This window comes from Marmota marmota, unplaced genomic scaffold (assembly GCF_001458135.2).
Source record: "Marmota marmota marmota unplaced genomic scaffold, marMar, whole genome shotgun sequence".
NCBI classification, from domain to species: domain Eukaryota; kingdom Metazoa; phylum Chordata; class Mammalia; order Rodentia; family Sciuridae; genus Marmota; species Marmota marmota.
In genome coordinates, this window is record NW_025999941.1 from 16,829,019 (window position 1) to 16,845,374 (window position 16,356).

The 16,356-nt window shown below is 43.1% G+C and overlaps 2 protein-coding genes across 3 annotated transcripts in view; one reads left to right on the top strand and one right to left on the bottom strand.

The window, feature by feature from the left end:
• Atxn7 (ataxin 7) overlaps window positions 1-16,356 on the top strand; it is a 104,540-nt gene that overhangs the window by 86,078 nt on the left and 2,106 nt on the right. The window contains exons 12-14 of the transcript XR_007346895.1: window positions 2,027-2,130; window positions 3,042-3,125; window positions 10,774-10,852. The gene's annotated coding sequence lies outside the window, so the exon portion shown is untranslated. The remainder of the gene's footprint in view (window positions 1-2,026; window positions 2,131-3,041; window positions 3,126-10,773; window positions 10,853-16,356) is intronic.
• The window catches only part of Psmd6 (proteasome 26S subunit, non-ATPase 6), an 11,511-nt gene continuing 6,647 nt past the window's right edge, over window positions 11,493-16,356 (bottom strand). For both annotated transcript variants that reach the window (XM_015494501.2, XM_048801219.1), the window contains exons 6-8: window positions 13,510-13,678; window positions 11,815-11,892; window positions 11,493-11,695 (exon numbers count right to left, since the gene is read on the bottom strand). In XM_015494501.2, the coding sequence (XP_015349987.1) occupies window positions 11,599-11,695; window positions 11,815-11,892; window positions 13,510-13,678 (344 nt within the window). In that variant the 3' untranslated portion in view covers window positions 11,493-11,598. The remainder of the gene's footprint in view (window positions 11,696-11,814; window positions 11,893-13,509; window positions 13,679-16,356) is intronic.

Consider the following 16,356-nt stretch of genomic DNA (forward strand, 5'->3'; position numbering starts at 1 on the left):
ACAGTTTAAGGGATGCCTCTGTTCTGTGAAAGTCTTTGTCCCTTTAATGTCTCGGGAGTGGATTCATACAGATGAAGTGGGCATTGCTCTCCCTAGTTGCCTGATTTCCCAACAAGACTACACGTAACTAAGTGACACACTGCTTTTCTTTTGTTCGTGTTTTGTGTGCGCGAGTGTGTGAATGTGCGTGCGTGAGTGTGTGTGTGTGTGTGTGTGTGCCTGTGTGTGTAGACACTCTGAGCACATATGTGTTATTAGTATGTGATGTGGTTTAAAACTAATGGAAAAAACTGAAAGTGCCTGAACCCTAGTTTTAAGCTTAGACAGATTCTCTTTAAAAAGACTTGAATGTTCAGTTGAACTTTGGAGTTTGCTTTTTCCACCTAAATATTGTTTCTAAAATTTTAGGGGAAGAGTCGAAAACCACCAATGCTGGTAATTTTATAAGGTATTTTAAAACTAAGACCTTTGGGGTCACAGTAATTCAACTGGTGATGGATTGCCCAGTGGCACCCAGGGTTACAGATCTTTGTCAGCCAGCAAACTTACATGAGGTGTCCGTTTTGTTATTCACTCATGAAATACAGAGTTTAAAATAGAATATTTAAAATATTTTGTATTCCAAAAATATAATACAAAGAAGTACCTCTGAAAACATTGAAAAAAATGTATAATTTGAAAAATGTAACTTATAAAGGCAGCTGTCTTCCTGCAAGAGTTCTGTTGCCAAGGAATTTCTTAATGTCTCTCATTCTGTCCTGGGTGGGGGGGAAGTCGGGCTTTGAAAAATGATTGTTAAAAAAAAGTTTCATTGTTTAGCAGAAAATAATCATTTTTACATTTTGTGCAAAACATTTTACGTTTTCAGATCATTTAAATGAGCACTACATACTGTCAGTGTGAATGCAGGGCCTTGAAAGCGTTTTGCTATTTTTTTTTTTTTTTTTTGAGCTTGGTTATAAAAGCAATCTCCTGTGTTAAAATGTGTGAATAGTTTGATAATTTGTACACATAATCAAGAGCATCTCAGCTGGACTTTGTTGGCTGCTGTATAGAACATGAACAAATGTCAAGGGATAGAAAAGTACTTTGGATATTTAAAAGAGAAGAAATATATAGTCTATTTGTTTTGTAACAAGTTTCTGTAAATAAAATAATTTATACTATTTATAAGAAAAAGTTGTGCTTTGCTTTATGAGAAATTAGTTTGTGGAACAAACATGTTACTAAACGGGCAATAAAATTAGGACTTCTCAATAAATGAGGTTGGCTGCATGAAATGTTTTACATGTTTCTGCCTCGTGATCCTGAACTCTTTCGGTCCAGTCTGGCTTCTCTTCCATGTTGGCATCTCACACCTCGGGGAGGGCCTGCGCTGGGCCTCCCTCCTGCACAGGCCCAGGACTTGTGAGGCCGTAGGGTGTTTCCAGCCCCGGGCACAAAGCTTTGCCTTGGATAAGTCAGTTGTAGTGTAAACAGTGGGCACACTGCATTCTGGCCCCGCAGGTTTTTGAGAGAAACAGGGTGGGGTTGGTGGGGGGGGGGTGATACTGGAGAAACGAATTCTGTTTATACTTTAAATTTTATAACATGGAGTCACTTGGGGTTCGAGTGTTTTGAAATCCAGAGCTGGTCTCTTCTCTTCTCTGCTTTCACATACTTCCCTTATTGGCAAGACGAGCATACTTGAGCATTCAGAGAATAACATAATCTTTCTAAAATCTGGTCAGTTTGCCCATTGCAAATAAATCACTCTAATAAATTTCTAAAGCGTGTTGTTGCTTAAAGTAAGGGGGCAACTGCTTTATGTAATGGGAAAAAACATATGCAGACCTTACATGAAAGAATCAGGCTGGCTTCAAACCCCACGGCCCCGTGGACTTCCCAGTTCCTCTAGATGAACCAGGGACTCAGTCCAACCTGAGGACGTCCCTGTGGATGCCTCCTTTCACTTCGGGTGTCAGATTTTCCAGGAGAAGATCCAACCTCTTAGTCTCTTACCATTTGTCCTTTCTTTCCCTTTCAGGTGACCTGTCCCTGGATCCCAAAAGACCAGCTAGATTTTCCAAGGAAGTTGGGGGCAGCATTTTAGGATGGTGGCATGTGGGACCTCACCCACAGAAAAACAGGGTAAGGTCCTTCTTGGCAGAGGAAGCAAACAGGATGAAACGAGGAAGAAATGTGGGAGAATAATAACTCTGTAGGAAACTTGCTAGACGGCAGAGGTTGAGGGGATCGGAGAAGGTAGGGGCAGGCACATCTGTACTGGAGACGGGGGGAAGACAGAGGTGAACAGAAATCTCTTCCCATATTTCTGATGTTTTCATTCTCTTGCCTCAAACATCAGTTTTTACTCCCCCTTTGAAGGCCTCATCACAAAGCTTTCCCATAAGCTGGGTGCAGTGGTGTACCTCTAGTCCTAGCTCCTCAAGAGGCTGAGGCAGGAGGACCACTTGAGCCCATGAATTCAAGACAGCCTGGGCAAAATAGTGAGACCCTGCCTCAAATAAATAAAAATAATCTGGGTGCAGTGGTGCACACCTATAATCTCAGCATCTCAGGAGGCTGAGGCAGGAGAATCGCAAGTTCTAGGCCAGCCTCAGCAAAAACGAGGCCCTAAGCAACTCCGTGAGACCCTGTCTCTAAATAAAATACAAAATAGGGCTGGGGATGGGGCTCTGTGGTCGAGTGCCCCTGAGTTTAATTCCCAGTACTCAAAAATAAAAAACTAAGCTCCCCTTAAATCAAGCCTAATGGGTCCTCTTCTGTTCTCCTCTTCCTCCTCCTCCTCCTCTTCAGCTGCCATTCTCCTAAGAAACTCTTGATCCTGTTTCTAATGGTAGTTAAACCTGTCTTCGACCTGGTAAGGCTGTAATTATTGGCACTTGCTATCCTCATTTTCCATGACCCAAGCTGGCACTATCAGAGTCCCTCAGGAGGTGCAGGGGAGGGTAAGACTGTCAGCCACAGGAGTCTTCAAGGGAAGGGAAGAATCAAATGCTTATGATTTAATACTTTTTATTAAACTCTCCATCACACAGGGCCTCCAGCAAAACTGCAAGACAGGATGAACAAATGAGATCCTTGGAACAAAAACAGGTCACAGAGCTGTTGTAATAATCCAGGTGAGAGCTCCGGAGTTTACAGACTGGCTCTGGAAACCTTTTTAAAGGAGGAGCCAACAGGCCTTGAGGTCTGGTTACGTTGAACATTAACAGGAAGAGTGAGTTTAAGGTTTACACCTGGGCCAGACTGGTGGATGAGCTTCAAGTACAATGTGTGACATGGTCACAGAGAATAAGACAGACATATGGCCTTAAGCTACCAGCGAGAAATTCAGGTTAATTTAGAACCTATGTGGCCGTCTGGGGTGCTGGGTGCACTCTCTCCCTTCAGCAAAGAATTGAAGAACAGACACAGAGACAGCAAGCGAGAAGTGGGTATATTGCAAAGATGACAGAGAGACAGGACTTCTCCTGACAGAGGGGCCCTCGAGCTGGGAGTCTGGTGGGGAGTTCTGGCCTGTTCCTTTTATGGTCTCTGGAATGTCCTCCTTCCCTTAGCTCCGCCCCCGTCCATGCTCTTCTGTTATTGATTGGTACCTTCTCTGTCCAGGCTTCTGTTTGGGTTTTTCTATTGGGTCCCCCACTTAGGAACACAAGTACGGAAGTGTCTGTCTGATTGGGTCCCCGCTTGAGTCCACGAGCACTTTGGTCCAGCAGGAAGCTGACCTCATCAGAAGACCCTCTCCGTGCTCCTCTGTTCTGGCCCCGCCCCGACCTCCTCACTGGCCATCTTACCCTGGCCACCTCAGCCCTTCTGCAGCTCCCTCACCTGGTTGGCTGTGGAGTGTGGATGCAGCTCAGGAGGGAGGTCGAGCTGTAAGACGTAGATTTGTTTTTCACGTATAGGTAGATGGTGAGTGAGGCCATAGAGGGGATGGTTTACCTGGAGAAGGTGCTCATTACTCTATCTGACTTATTGAAGTAATGCTTACGTCTGGTCCTTACTCTGCTAAATAGCGTGCCTAGCATTTCACAGTCTCAGCCCTTCCAGGACAGGTGTTCTGACCCACCCACACTGAGGAGAAACTAAGGTGTCGGGCCTGAGGTCTCATGGCTGGTAGGCAGAAGAGCCAGGGGATGAATTCAGGACAGTCGGGACAGAGGTCTTTTTTTTTTTTTTTTTGGCACNATCGGGATTAGGAAATTAGCCATTTGGGATTCTGCCTGCCACAAACAGACCTATTCTAAACAGTGCTATTAAATTTTAGACTGTTCAAATATTTTATTTTCTCCAACAACTACTTTTTATTATGAAAAACAATTAAGACCATTTAAAACACGGGAGTACAAGTATTTTTTTTAATTAAATTAACTCGCAAAACCCAAATTTGCAGCGGTTGGGATGTTTCTAGACAGACTTTGGTATCAATTTAAAACCAAGATAATTTTTATATTCTTTCCAATAGAATTTCACAGACTTGAAGCCCACCCTCCATCAAGCATGATGATGCTGTGCTTCATCCTGGCTCAGAGAGAAAAGACCCAGGATGAAACAGCATCAACACCACAGAGCCAAGAGTCAGAGGGGAGACAGGGACTGGAGAGACCAAGATGGTTCAGAGAGACAGAGAAACGCAGGCCAGGTACAGTGGTGCACATCTGTAACCTCAGTGGCTTGGGAGGCTGAGCCAGAAGGATTGCAAGTTGAAGGACAGCCTCAGCAACTTAGATCCTAAATCAAAATGAAAACTAAAAAAGGGCTAGGGGTGTAGCTCAGTGGTAAAGCACCCCGGGTTCAATCCCCAATACCAAAAGAAAAGAAAAAAGGAAACATAAGTTTAGAAAGTTGACACCACTAAAATCATCAACCCATTTAGGTAACAGGTGTTTGGGGTTTTTCTCTTCTGCTGCTTTCTCCAGGACCCTGAGAATGGAGGGTGTTGGTTGGATGGGAGAAGTTAGGAGCTTGGGCGGGAGAATGGAGGGTGGAGAGAGGGAGGCAGGGACCCGAGGGTGGAGAGAAAGAGGGAGGGACCGGCCGCTGGGTCTTGGGGGAAGGGAACTGGAGGCCCCCTGCGGAACCTCGGCAGGCCCTCTCAAGACCCTGCTTCCGGCTCGGCTCGTTAAGTTGTAGGGTGGTAGTGGTACCAGGAATAAAAAATTAAGGAATTTTTAACTTTTCAATATTTGTGTAGTTCAGTTTTTCTACATTTTAGTACAGAAACTTTAACAAAATGCAGTTTTGAAGGTGTTTCCTTGTGAGTTAACAGTAAAGAAGATCATTGTTAATTACTATTTTGTATGAATTTTGCTAAAGTTAACTGTAAAGAAACACCTGCTGACTTGCAGTTTAAGGGGAATCTATTCTCCCCATTTCCAAACCATGATATGAATGGGCGCTGACATGTGGAGAGAATAGATATTTGTATGTTTGAAATGTGTGTTTTAGATAAATAGGATTGGGTATTTAAATTAGCGTATTTGTGAATTTAATAGCACTAAGATTATCTTCAAATGAAAAATCTCAAAATTCCTATTTGGTTTTTGTGCATTTTCTTTCACAATGTAATCATGATTTTAGTGTGTTAGATTTGCCGAGTCCTAGCTGTGTTTACAACATCTCCGTTCTACATTTACCTTGGTCACATTTAAACTGCTGCCATAGTTTTTGGGTGTAAAGGATGTCTGCCGCCCTCTATTTAAATTCTGAAAAAGGGTAGTGGATGTTCTCCCCCTCCCAGCTTAAAAAAACATTGTTAACTTTTTTAAGATAAGGTCCACTAAGCCTGCTACATTGGAGCAAATAAGTGGGTATCTGCTTATGTTTTGTTTTCTTTTTAAAGCACATGAGGCCCATATATCTTGATTTATTTTCCTTGGTTTAACTTTTCCCCCCTTGATAAAGCTTTCATAGCAAGAGAATAAAAATCATGCTACTGAACCCTCAATTGGCTGGCATGCTTTCCTGATTTTGCCCTATACATTTTGCTGAATAAAACCAAGGATAGTTTAGGTATAATTGTTGAAAATAACTCAATGCAGCAGAAATGTAGCACAGTTGCTTAGTACAAGCTTCTCACTTCCCAAAGACCTGAATTCCAAATTTGGATAGCCTGAGTTTTTTCTTAAATTCCCAAAGAACACATTGTTATTCTTTATGTATATTTCAACCTAAATTATGTTGGTGTGAGTTATCAATTTGTTTGGAAGACCATGATTGAGAAGACTTATAGATGATAACAAGGTCATATATACGAAAACCAATGTTTACTGTTTTGCGCCAGCTAGTGCTTAAAATTTCATTCAAGCCCTAAGTATGTGCCCTGCTGTTGTTCTTTCTTTGGTAGTTGAACATTGTATTCAAGATTTTTACTTGGTTTTAAAAGTACTAAGCAANGGTGGTTCTTCCAAGGAACCCATGGTTAAACAAGCTCAGGGGTTTGTTCAGCGTGAGTCTGTGTTCACATCAATATGGCCAGCAACTAAGGGCTGACGCGCAGGGTGGGAGCCAGGGACCCGTATCAAGGTGGCTTAGTTCTTTGGGGAATAGGCCAGAAGACAGGAATAGCTAGAAGAATCTAGAGGAATCCCAGGCTTCATTTCCAAAATCACATCTGGACACAGGTGCCTGTGGTCCCTAAGGGAAACCATGGGAGTGGTTGGAAGCGGCCTGGAGGAGGACCTGCAGTTAGGGCTCAGAAGGGTGGCCCGGGCTGTGGTCTGGGGTGTCCACTTCAAAGTCCTTGGGCTGTGAGGAAGGCTGAGCCTGCCCTGGAGCCTGGAATGAACTGGGGCAGCGAGTCGGAGGTGTGTGCTGGAGGACAGTGTAAGCAGGTCCAAAGAGAAGGTGTACAGTGGCCAGGGACCAGCAAGCAGTGGGTTTCACCCTGACCCCATATTTCTGAGGCATGTGTGAAAGCACAGCTTCTGATCCAGAGGGGGCCGGGAGAAGCAGAGTCCTCAGAAATCATGCGTAGTTTGTCAGCACAGCTCTCTGGTAAGGTCTGACAAGGAGGGCAGTGTGGTTGTCAGGGCACCACCTACTGGCAGTTGGGCTAAATGTCACTTCCCCCAGGGAAGCCCAGGAGGGGAAGGCCGATGGAGTCTCTGCTGTAATGAAGGTCAGTCATTCACTAGCAAATTGTTCATTTTTCTTTTTTTTTTTTCTTTTTGGTAGTTAGATGATGGACAGTGGGCCTTATTTTGTTTATTTTTATGTAGTGCTAAGGAAACTCTGCCACTGAGCCATATAGCCCCCATTTTATTTCTTAAACCCAATCCTCACAGGGACAGTTATGTCATTACAAGAGATTTCTCAATGACTGACAGAGGGTCACCCTCCTCCTTGACCATGTCCCTCAAGGCTACAATGGCTTGGACTAAACCACTGCAAATTCTCATAGCACGCGTGTCCTCGGGAACACAGCAACACGCGCCTGTGGTCTTATGGCTTGGCAAGGAAAACCAGTGGCTGTTGAAGCTCTCCAGTTTCCAGACAGGGACTGACTCACTCCCCCATCACCGTTTGTCAGGGTGGGAGCTTGCTAACAGCTGTGAGTGTGTGCAGCATTGGGAAGGTGAGGAAGGGGGACGGGGCAGAGAAGTAGGAGCCGTTCATCATCATCTTCAAAAAAAAAAAAAAAAAAAGGTTCATAGCACCAACAGAGTTACTATCAGTTGATTTGTTAATGACCAGTAAGCTTCTATTATCAGTTTAATGTTCAGTCAGGTTGCTGAGAACTAAATGTGTTCATTATCCTAAGTGATTGCAGGTGCTCAGGGATCAAATTGTAGACACCCGTTTAGCCATTTGGGTCAGGTAGAAATTCGTGCAGATGCTGAACAAAGTTCATTTTTGGACTGTATATTCCTAGAAGTTTGTTAATGTGTTAAAAATTAATCTAAAGGGGCCAGGGTTGTGGTTCAGTGGTAGAGTGCTCGCCTGGCACTTATGAGGCACTGGGTTCAATCCTCAGCACCACAGAAAAATAAAGTTATTGTGTCCACCTATAACTTAAAAAATACATATTTAAAAAATTAAACTAAAGCTGTTATTTCTGATATAGATGGCCATCTGGACTGGTAGATTTGGTGGATAAACACATTTTATTAAGGTGAGAGAAACTAGCATTATTGCCTTAAAAAATAATCACACAGTTCATCCCCCTGATTGGATTTCATAATGACTACACCCAGGGTTGATAGAAGTGGTGAGATCAAGCTTCCAACTTCAAAAGAAAATACTCACCAATATTAAAAAGGAACTAAGTATGATTGTGCTAGCTTTGTGTCACAGTGCAGATCAAACTATCATTTGATGGTAATCTCATTTCCATATGGTGAGGTGCCCTTTTTGTCTAAAACCAGAAAATTAGGACTTTGATAAAACAAGCTACAAAACTTGAAGCTACCAGAGGTGAGATGCAGGTTAAGAATTCTTTGGCTAGAGTCTCCTAGCCAGCAGATGCTGGGGCTGCCGACCTTCACCTTCAAGTGCACAGTATGAGGAGCAGGGCAGGGTGGCAAGCTCCAGTGCCACCAGGGGCCAGACGGGGGTCCCGTCTGTGGCTCCCAGGCAGGTAGAGGGGCCTGCTGGAGAGCATGCTCCCATCACGCTCAGCTGTAGGGAGTACAGGTCCACAGTGAGCCTCATCTACCCATTTTTCCAGAAAAACTGGAAATAGTTTTTTAACTCACTTAGATGGTGGCCATAAACGTTTGTTGTTTTTTGTTTTGCACTTCTGTGACATCAGGAAGCTGCGCCTCTGCCTCCAGGTTTTCGGGGAAAGCACAACCATGGACCTGACATTGTCTGGACAGGCAGCACTGTTTAAATGAACTGGCTGAAGGCAGAAAAGCAAGGTTGGAAGTCCCCATGCTATGTCGTCTCCCCTTCTGAGCAAACCCAAGTTGGTTAACAACATCAATTTGGTGGTCTTTCTGTACCCAAGTCTGTCACACTGGCATAGATGACCCTATTCAGTCATCTACTAATGTCCCAGTGGCTTTATCTTTTACTTTGTATTGTCTGAGGTCACCTAAGCAAGCCTCGACTGAGCCTGATCGGGGCCCATTTGACAGACACAGGTGAAGCACCTCCCTGCTCAGCGCCGTGTGGGCTGGGCCTAGAGAGAGGCAGTTTCTCCCAATCTCACAGCCTCACTTAAAATTAGAGTTGTTTGGGGCTGGGGATGTGGCTCAAGTGGTAATGTGCTCTCCTGGCATGCACGGGGGCACTCAGCGCCACATAAAAATAAAATAAAGATGTGTCCACCGAAAACTAAAAATAAATATCAAAAAAAGATTCTCACTCTTAAAAAAAAAAAAATGAGAGCTGTTTGGTCCCAATTTTATTTTCACCTCCAAATCAGTATTCTGAGGTATAGCGGGGTGCCACTGAGACCTGTAATGGAGAGAGAAACTCCTGAACGGTGGGTGACAAGGGCTGCAATTCTGCACTAAAACCTTGATGAGCACAGAGAATATTCTTCAGAACGTTAGCAGTGGTCATCTCTGTAGGGGACCATTTCAAAGCAGTTCCACTTTGCTTGAATTTCTTTTGAAATGAGCATATATTACTTTTCATGACGGAAACACTCCCTCCCCCAGCGGCACTATCTGCTTCCTTGGTCCCCAGGCTCGGAGTTCTCAGTGTCCATCCCCCATGGGGAGGAAGTACAACTTTGTCCCTTTCCGCATCTCCCTCCTGTCATTCTCACCTACTAATTTTAGGCAGATGGGCTAAAATGGTAAAAGGAAAAAGAAAACCAAGCACATTTTAAGCAAGGAAGGAGGAGAACAGACGTTCTGGCCACTTTCCTCTAAGGCCACAGGGACTCTCAGCAGAAAAGCCACAGCTGCTGTATGATCACATCAGGCTGTGTCCTTTCACTAGAGGGAGTTGAGGGAAAGACTATTTTTAAAAAACTGGCAATTTGATCTTATTTTCCTTCTAGCATGAACTGTAAGGAGTCAGTTGGCTAAAAAGTAGAATTCTGCTCATTTTATTTATTTGCAATACTGGGGAGTGAACGGTAGGCAAGTGCTCTACCACTGAGCTACATCCTGGGTGCTTTTTGAGACAGGATTTTACTAAAAATTACTGAGGCTGGCCTCAAACTTGTGGTCCTCTTGCCTCAGCTTTCTGAGTAGCTAGGATCACACACACACACAGCTCATAACTGTTCTAACTTTAAAGGGAGACAAGGAGCACAGTAAGTTCTCAATGACAATTTGCTGGATTTAACAGACTACACTTGATGAATTGCAGGATCTCGTATGGACACTTACGTTCAGTTTGTTCACAAAATTAAGGTTTTATGGGTCATTTTGAAACCTATAGGCGGGTATTCTTAAATGCTTTACGCATCCAACTGAAAGCCTCCTGTCCACCTCCACACAGCCCCACCATCTCTCCTGTGATAATCTGATGGCAACCACTGTCTCAACCTGTAAGATAATGCTTCTGATATTTTGCCATTACGTATCTTGTCGTGGTAGGTTTTTTATTTTATCATTTGGTTTACAGAAGAGTTTTTGTTGATTATGAGAATGTTGGAGTTAGTTTCAAATAAGATCACATTTTCTCTAATGTTAGTGGATCATTCCCATCAACCAAAAAAGCATGCTCCAAAGCAACAACGAAACCTCTTTCTCTTCCCTGTGAGATGCCAAAACTCACAGCCAAGAGTCACCTTTAACCTAAGCAAACAGCCTCCGATCTCCCCGATTTGTTTTCTCACCTGCCCTCCTGCCATTTTACTTTCAGCAGTTGGGCCACTGCCACCATCCACCCCTGTCCCACCCAGTGTCGCCTCCAGCTGATTGCTACAGTGACAGTTTGAAAGGTAAGTAAAGTAATTTCTCTGATTTCTCTGCTTAAAACCTCCAGTGACTTGCTGTCGGTTTCCCAAGGTACCCACATGCTCTCTCCCTGGTTTTCACTGAAATGTCACCTTACAGAGGCCTTCTATGACACCCTGTTTAAAATGTCCTCTATCCCTATCCCACTGCATCCCCATCTACATAGCTCTTACCCCACCTGACTCAGAGCTCACAGTTGGAAGACAGAGAAGGAGCTGTTCTAATTCCCCCCACTGCTGTCACTGTTTTGGGGGGAGATTCATTTTGCTAATATACGCACAAGATTCCTTAGAATCTATGCTCTGTAAGGTATGTTCTAGAATCTAGGTTGCCAGCTTGCTAATGAGGTAACTTCTTGTCTTACATGGTTACTTGTTTGTGAGGGAAAGCATACATGAAAACATGTATGCTTTCCACTATACTAAGAGGGTAACAGTGTTTTCTCTCCAGAATCAGAGGTCCTTACCGTACTGATGAGTCCTGGGTCCTATGCCTCTGTGACCATCATACACCTTGAACAGCACTCGTTCGAATGACAAAACACTTTTCATTAATGAATAATTCAAGTGACATTATCATTATAGGACTACCATCCTTAAAGGCAAGTATGTTTAAGAAAAAAAGTGAAACAACAATGTAGTATTTATTTTATAAGGTGAACTGGGCACATAGTGAAATAAGCTATAAAAATTCCAATTACTCAGAAGAAAAATCCTTTGTTCAAATGACTTTACATATTAATTACTCTGGAAAGTTTCTGAACTCTGTTTAGTAGCAGATCTCCTTTCTTGATAGTTTCTTGGTACTGCCAGTTCTTGCTATCAGGTCTATAAATAAATACAGGAAGAAAGTGAATTATTTACCAGCCACATTTCTCCATGACAATCACTGACCTACATTTCTAAGCCACTTGCAAATACCCCTTATTCTATGCACTAAACAGTACCTGTTGGTCTCCACTATTTCATTCACTTTATCAATTTTGCAGTGTAGTCTCCCAGCGGCAATAAATCTGGACAGTTCCCTAATTGAAAGAAAGGAAAACCAGCATTAGCCTTAGAAAGAATAGTACTTGCAGAATGCTTTGAAACTCATATTCAGTGTTCTTTCAGGTAACCCTTAGTCTTCCTTCTAGCCTGAGCTATTATTGCATATGCTGTACTTTTGAGATGTCCTTGGTGTACTGTTGGATTTATCATCTACACAGACAACCCTAGAATTTACAGTAATGGGACACAGGTGTCCAACAGTGAAGCCATTCATACCAAGTTTTTAAAGGACCTGGAGAAGAAATGATTCAACTATTACATTGTTTCAGACAAAGCCCATGATCTGCAACAGCCTGTACTGAGATAGTCCCTTCCCGGAGGAAATGTACCAGCTGCCTTGAATTCACTGGTCATCAAAACTGTGGCTTCCGTGCATCTCCTCCTCCACCTGAGCCTCCCATTGCCACCACTAGTGAAGTTTAAGGAACTGACCAAGGCCACACAGCTGTTCAGTTGCAGAGCTGGAAGAAGCAGCCACTCCTTCCCCCAACTCAGAAAACCCATTTATGGGGTCCAGCCCAGTAAACAGTCTTCTGGGCCATGATTACTGAATTTGGAATTCAATATGCAACAAAACCAGGAACACCAGCATTTAAAAACAAGATTATTATCACTGCTTTTCTTTCTTTCAAAGGAAGAAAATGAGGGAAAGACAACAGGGCTTTGGATTAGGTCTAGCTGTGCACTGCATCTCAAAACAAATACTGATCTATTAGTGTCTGAAACTTGCTCTGACATGGTTAAAAAATAACAGCAAATAAAATGATAAAATTCATTGTAGAATTAAAGAATGACAGATTACAAAGAAAATGGTCTTATTTAAATGAAACACACCCTCATTTTGTCATCGTGAACCACTGAAAACTGTATATGACTTAAGGACCTGTATCGGAAGCCATGATGGCACATGGCTGTCACATACACTCAGGGCAAGGAAGTCCTGCAGTAGCCTCCCAGCTGGAAAACAAGGACGACCCCACACACAAACACCCGCTGCCTAACTCACTGACCTCAGTGCCACACTCGACCACCATTCCCCAATGATGCTGAGTCCCCCTGGCTTTTTCTGTTCCTGTGATATCCAAGCTTGTCCCCTTCTCTGCATCTAGAACTCCATGGGGCTAACTGTCAATCATATCTCAAAGCAAATCCTCCCCTCTCAGGCCTGCCACATGTATATACAGTCCCAAGGGCACTAGAACACTTTCTCATCTCTATCAATACCAAGCACACACAGAGGTCTATTTGAATCACTGTCTTATTCAAATACTAAAAGTCCTAAGTTCAACCACTAGTTTGGCCAGAATTAGGACCAAATGTAAATACAGAAACCTAAGGTAAAACATTAGCTGCGCGTGGCTGTCAGAGGAACAAAGGATCACGGCAACTTTAGTGACCACTTCTCTGCACCTCGCTCTTCCCATGTATCAACAAGAGGGGAAGACTGAGGAAGGAAGAGATGACAGATGTGTTTTGATATTTAGAATCAAATTCTTGATGTGTATTTTTTCCCCTCAAAACATAATATCCATAGGCAATGTAGAAACTCACATTAGAAGGCAATTGTAAAACTAACACGGTGCTAAACTTACTGATCAATGAATTCCACTCCAACACCAAATGCTTCTGCCATGTAGCCTAGGGTTAAGGACCTGTAGGATTCCAGCAGCTGGCTGTAGGCGTGAATTCTCATTTCTCTTACATAGTATCGATAATGAGGTGCAAAAAGCCAATCCTTTTTCATTTCCTGTTCCACAACCGCTGCAATAAATAAGATGATAAGTTATGTGATTCCACCTTCCATCTTAAGGGATTAAAATCTAAAACAACTCTTGAGTCCAAGAGACAGACTTAGTCAAGTAGAGAATTTCTCTCTGCCCTTCCACACCACCTCAACAGCAGCCGTGACCAAGTTGAGGCCAGCTCCAGGCACATCAGTCACGCGGCACTTGGCTATCTGACATCACCTATTAAAAAGAACCCAGTTTCTAAAGGAATGTGTCCACAGACTGACAAAGTAACTATAGGGAACTTCTTATACCCTTAAGAAAAATTTGTGACATAAAAAAAGACCAGAAAGCAGTATAAATTGGACATTTTAAAAGTAACAAAGCAGAAGCAGTAAAGGGAAAGACTGATGAACCCTACTCTCAGAAATGTAAATGGTCTTAACGCCCTATAAAGGTTTAATGAAAAGTGATTTATAAGAACTTGAAAGAGCTCTTAAAACTCAGCTTTAAAAACCAAAAAAGCAGGGGCTGGAGCTGTGGCTCAGTGGTAGAGCACTTGCCTGGCAGGTGTGAGGCCCTGGGTTCGATCCCCAGCACCACATATAAATAAGTAAATTAAGGTCCATTGACAACTTAAAAAAAAAAAAAAAAAAAGCAGTAAACCATTCACATGATGTTAATGAGCAGTCCATACAAATACAACTTATTTTTTTGAATATTTACAGATGATATGGCAGGAAAGCAAAGTTTGCAAGTGTAGAAATAGAGGAACGCAATAGTCTCAGAAGACAGTGGGATGAAGCCCTCCATGAACGGGGTGGACAGGAAGATGGCTCTGCTAAGCTGGCTACAGACAGCAAAGAACAGAGCAATGCAAATAAGGGAAGATCTCAGGGCAGGATAAGCACAGCTCGACCTGGGAACAGAAAGGACAAACTTCAGAATACAAGCATCTGCTACAGACATCGAAGTGACCCAGAGAAAAGAAGGACGCTTGTGCCTTGAACAAGGTGGATGACTGGCAAGGATGGGGAGGTGGGAGAGGTTAATGCCTTAAACATCTCCACAGCTCCCAAGCCACCAATCTCATCACACCAGCATGAAACCCCCTTCAATCACTGCTCTCACTAATGCAGCACTTACATCAAGCCCTCGGTAAATGTGCCAGCACCATGCTGGTGTCGGGGACAGGAAGGGAAAAAAATATGAGGTCTGCTCCCAAAAATTCTAGTCAAGAGAGACAATCTAAGAAAGCATGATGAAACGGTGTGCTAGGCTCTAACTACTTATGTAAGTGGCAAGGAGCAAATGAAAACATGCTCAGCATTACCAGTCTTCAGAGAACTGCAAAGTAAAATCACGGTGAGGTCCCACCTCACACCCACTAGAATGTCCATGATCAAAGAGAGACACAGGTACTGAATTCCCACAGTACCCACAAGTTCTGGTGGGAATGTCAAGTGGTACAACTCCTTTGGAAAATAATTTGGTATTTCCTTTAAAAATTAGATCACCATATGACCTGGCAATTCCAGACTCCCAGGTATATATACCTAAGAAAGAAAAACAGCCACAAAAAACTTGTACACAAGTGCTCACTAGCATTATTTATAGTAGCCAAAAAGTGGAAACAGTGTAGACGTCTGCTGACTAATGAATGGATAAAATGTGGCATATTTATACAATAGACTATCACTTGACCATAAAAGAAAATGAAGGAATCCATGCTACAACATGGATGAACTGTGAGTGTATTAAGCTAAGTCAAAGTCTTCGGGCACAAGACACTTATCCTGATTCCACTTACGTGAAATGTCCAGAATAGACATTTATAAACACAAAGTAGACAGAGGTGGCTACGGGGGAGAACTGACTGCTAATGAGTTCAGGCTTCCTAATGGGAATCTGTTAATGGCTGCACCACCCTGTCTGCATAGGACACCTTAAAATGGTCAATTTTATGATATGGGAATTGTATCTTTTAATTTGTAATTCCAGGAACGAGAGAAGTAATGAGTTTGTTCTGATTGAGGAAAGGCTCTAGAGACCCCCAAGCACAAAAAAGAGCAACTCTGCATTACAACCATGTGTACATATGAAGAAGGGGTGAGGCCAAGGGAGCAGTGACTCACGCAAGATAGCCCTGTGCCTGCGTTACATGAGATCGGCCCCTCGAACACAAAGTGCTCCATAAATCCGGCCAAACCCCGGGGCAAAAACAGAACAATCATTTGGAGTCCCCCCCTTCCCATTTTTCATGAATGTGATACATTTAGACAAGCACTTTCTGAAGTCTGCAGCATAAACAAGAGACTACATCAATGCTAAACTTTGCTGTTTTAGCAAAATCATTTGTAAGCTAATTCTTCTGTCATTAGTTCGGTAGTCATTAGAAACCAAATGGCCAGGGAGAAAAGGGGACTGGAGGAAAAAGCAAATTTGTGTGGGCGGAATATCTGTAGAGTAGCTTTGAAGAAACACAGATATTTCCCACAGATTATGTTCTCAGCCCACAACCTCTGAAAATGACATGCAGATCAGCACAAAGCCTTAATTACTGCAAAAAAAAAAACCTATCAGTGAAGTCCAGGCTCAGCTGACCTCAACCCAAAGACACTCCATATTCCCTCAACTCTTTCCTCATCAGAGTCAACCCTTACAATCCTTTATTCACCCTTAACTTATTACCCTCCCCCCGCCGCCCCCCCC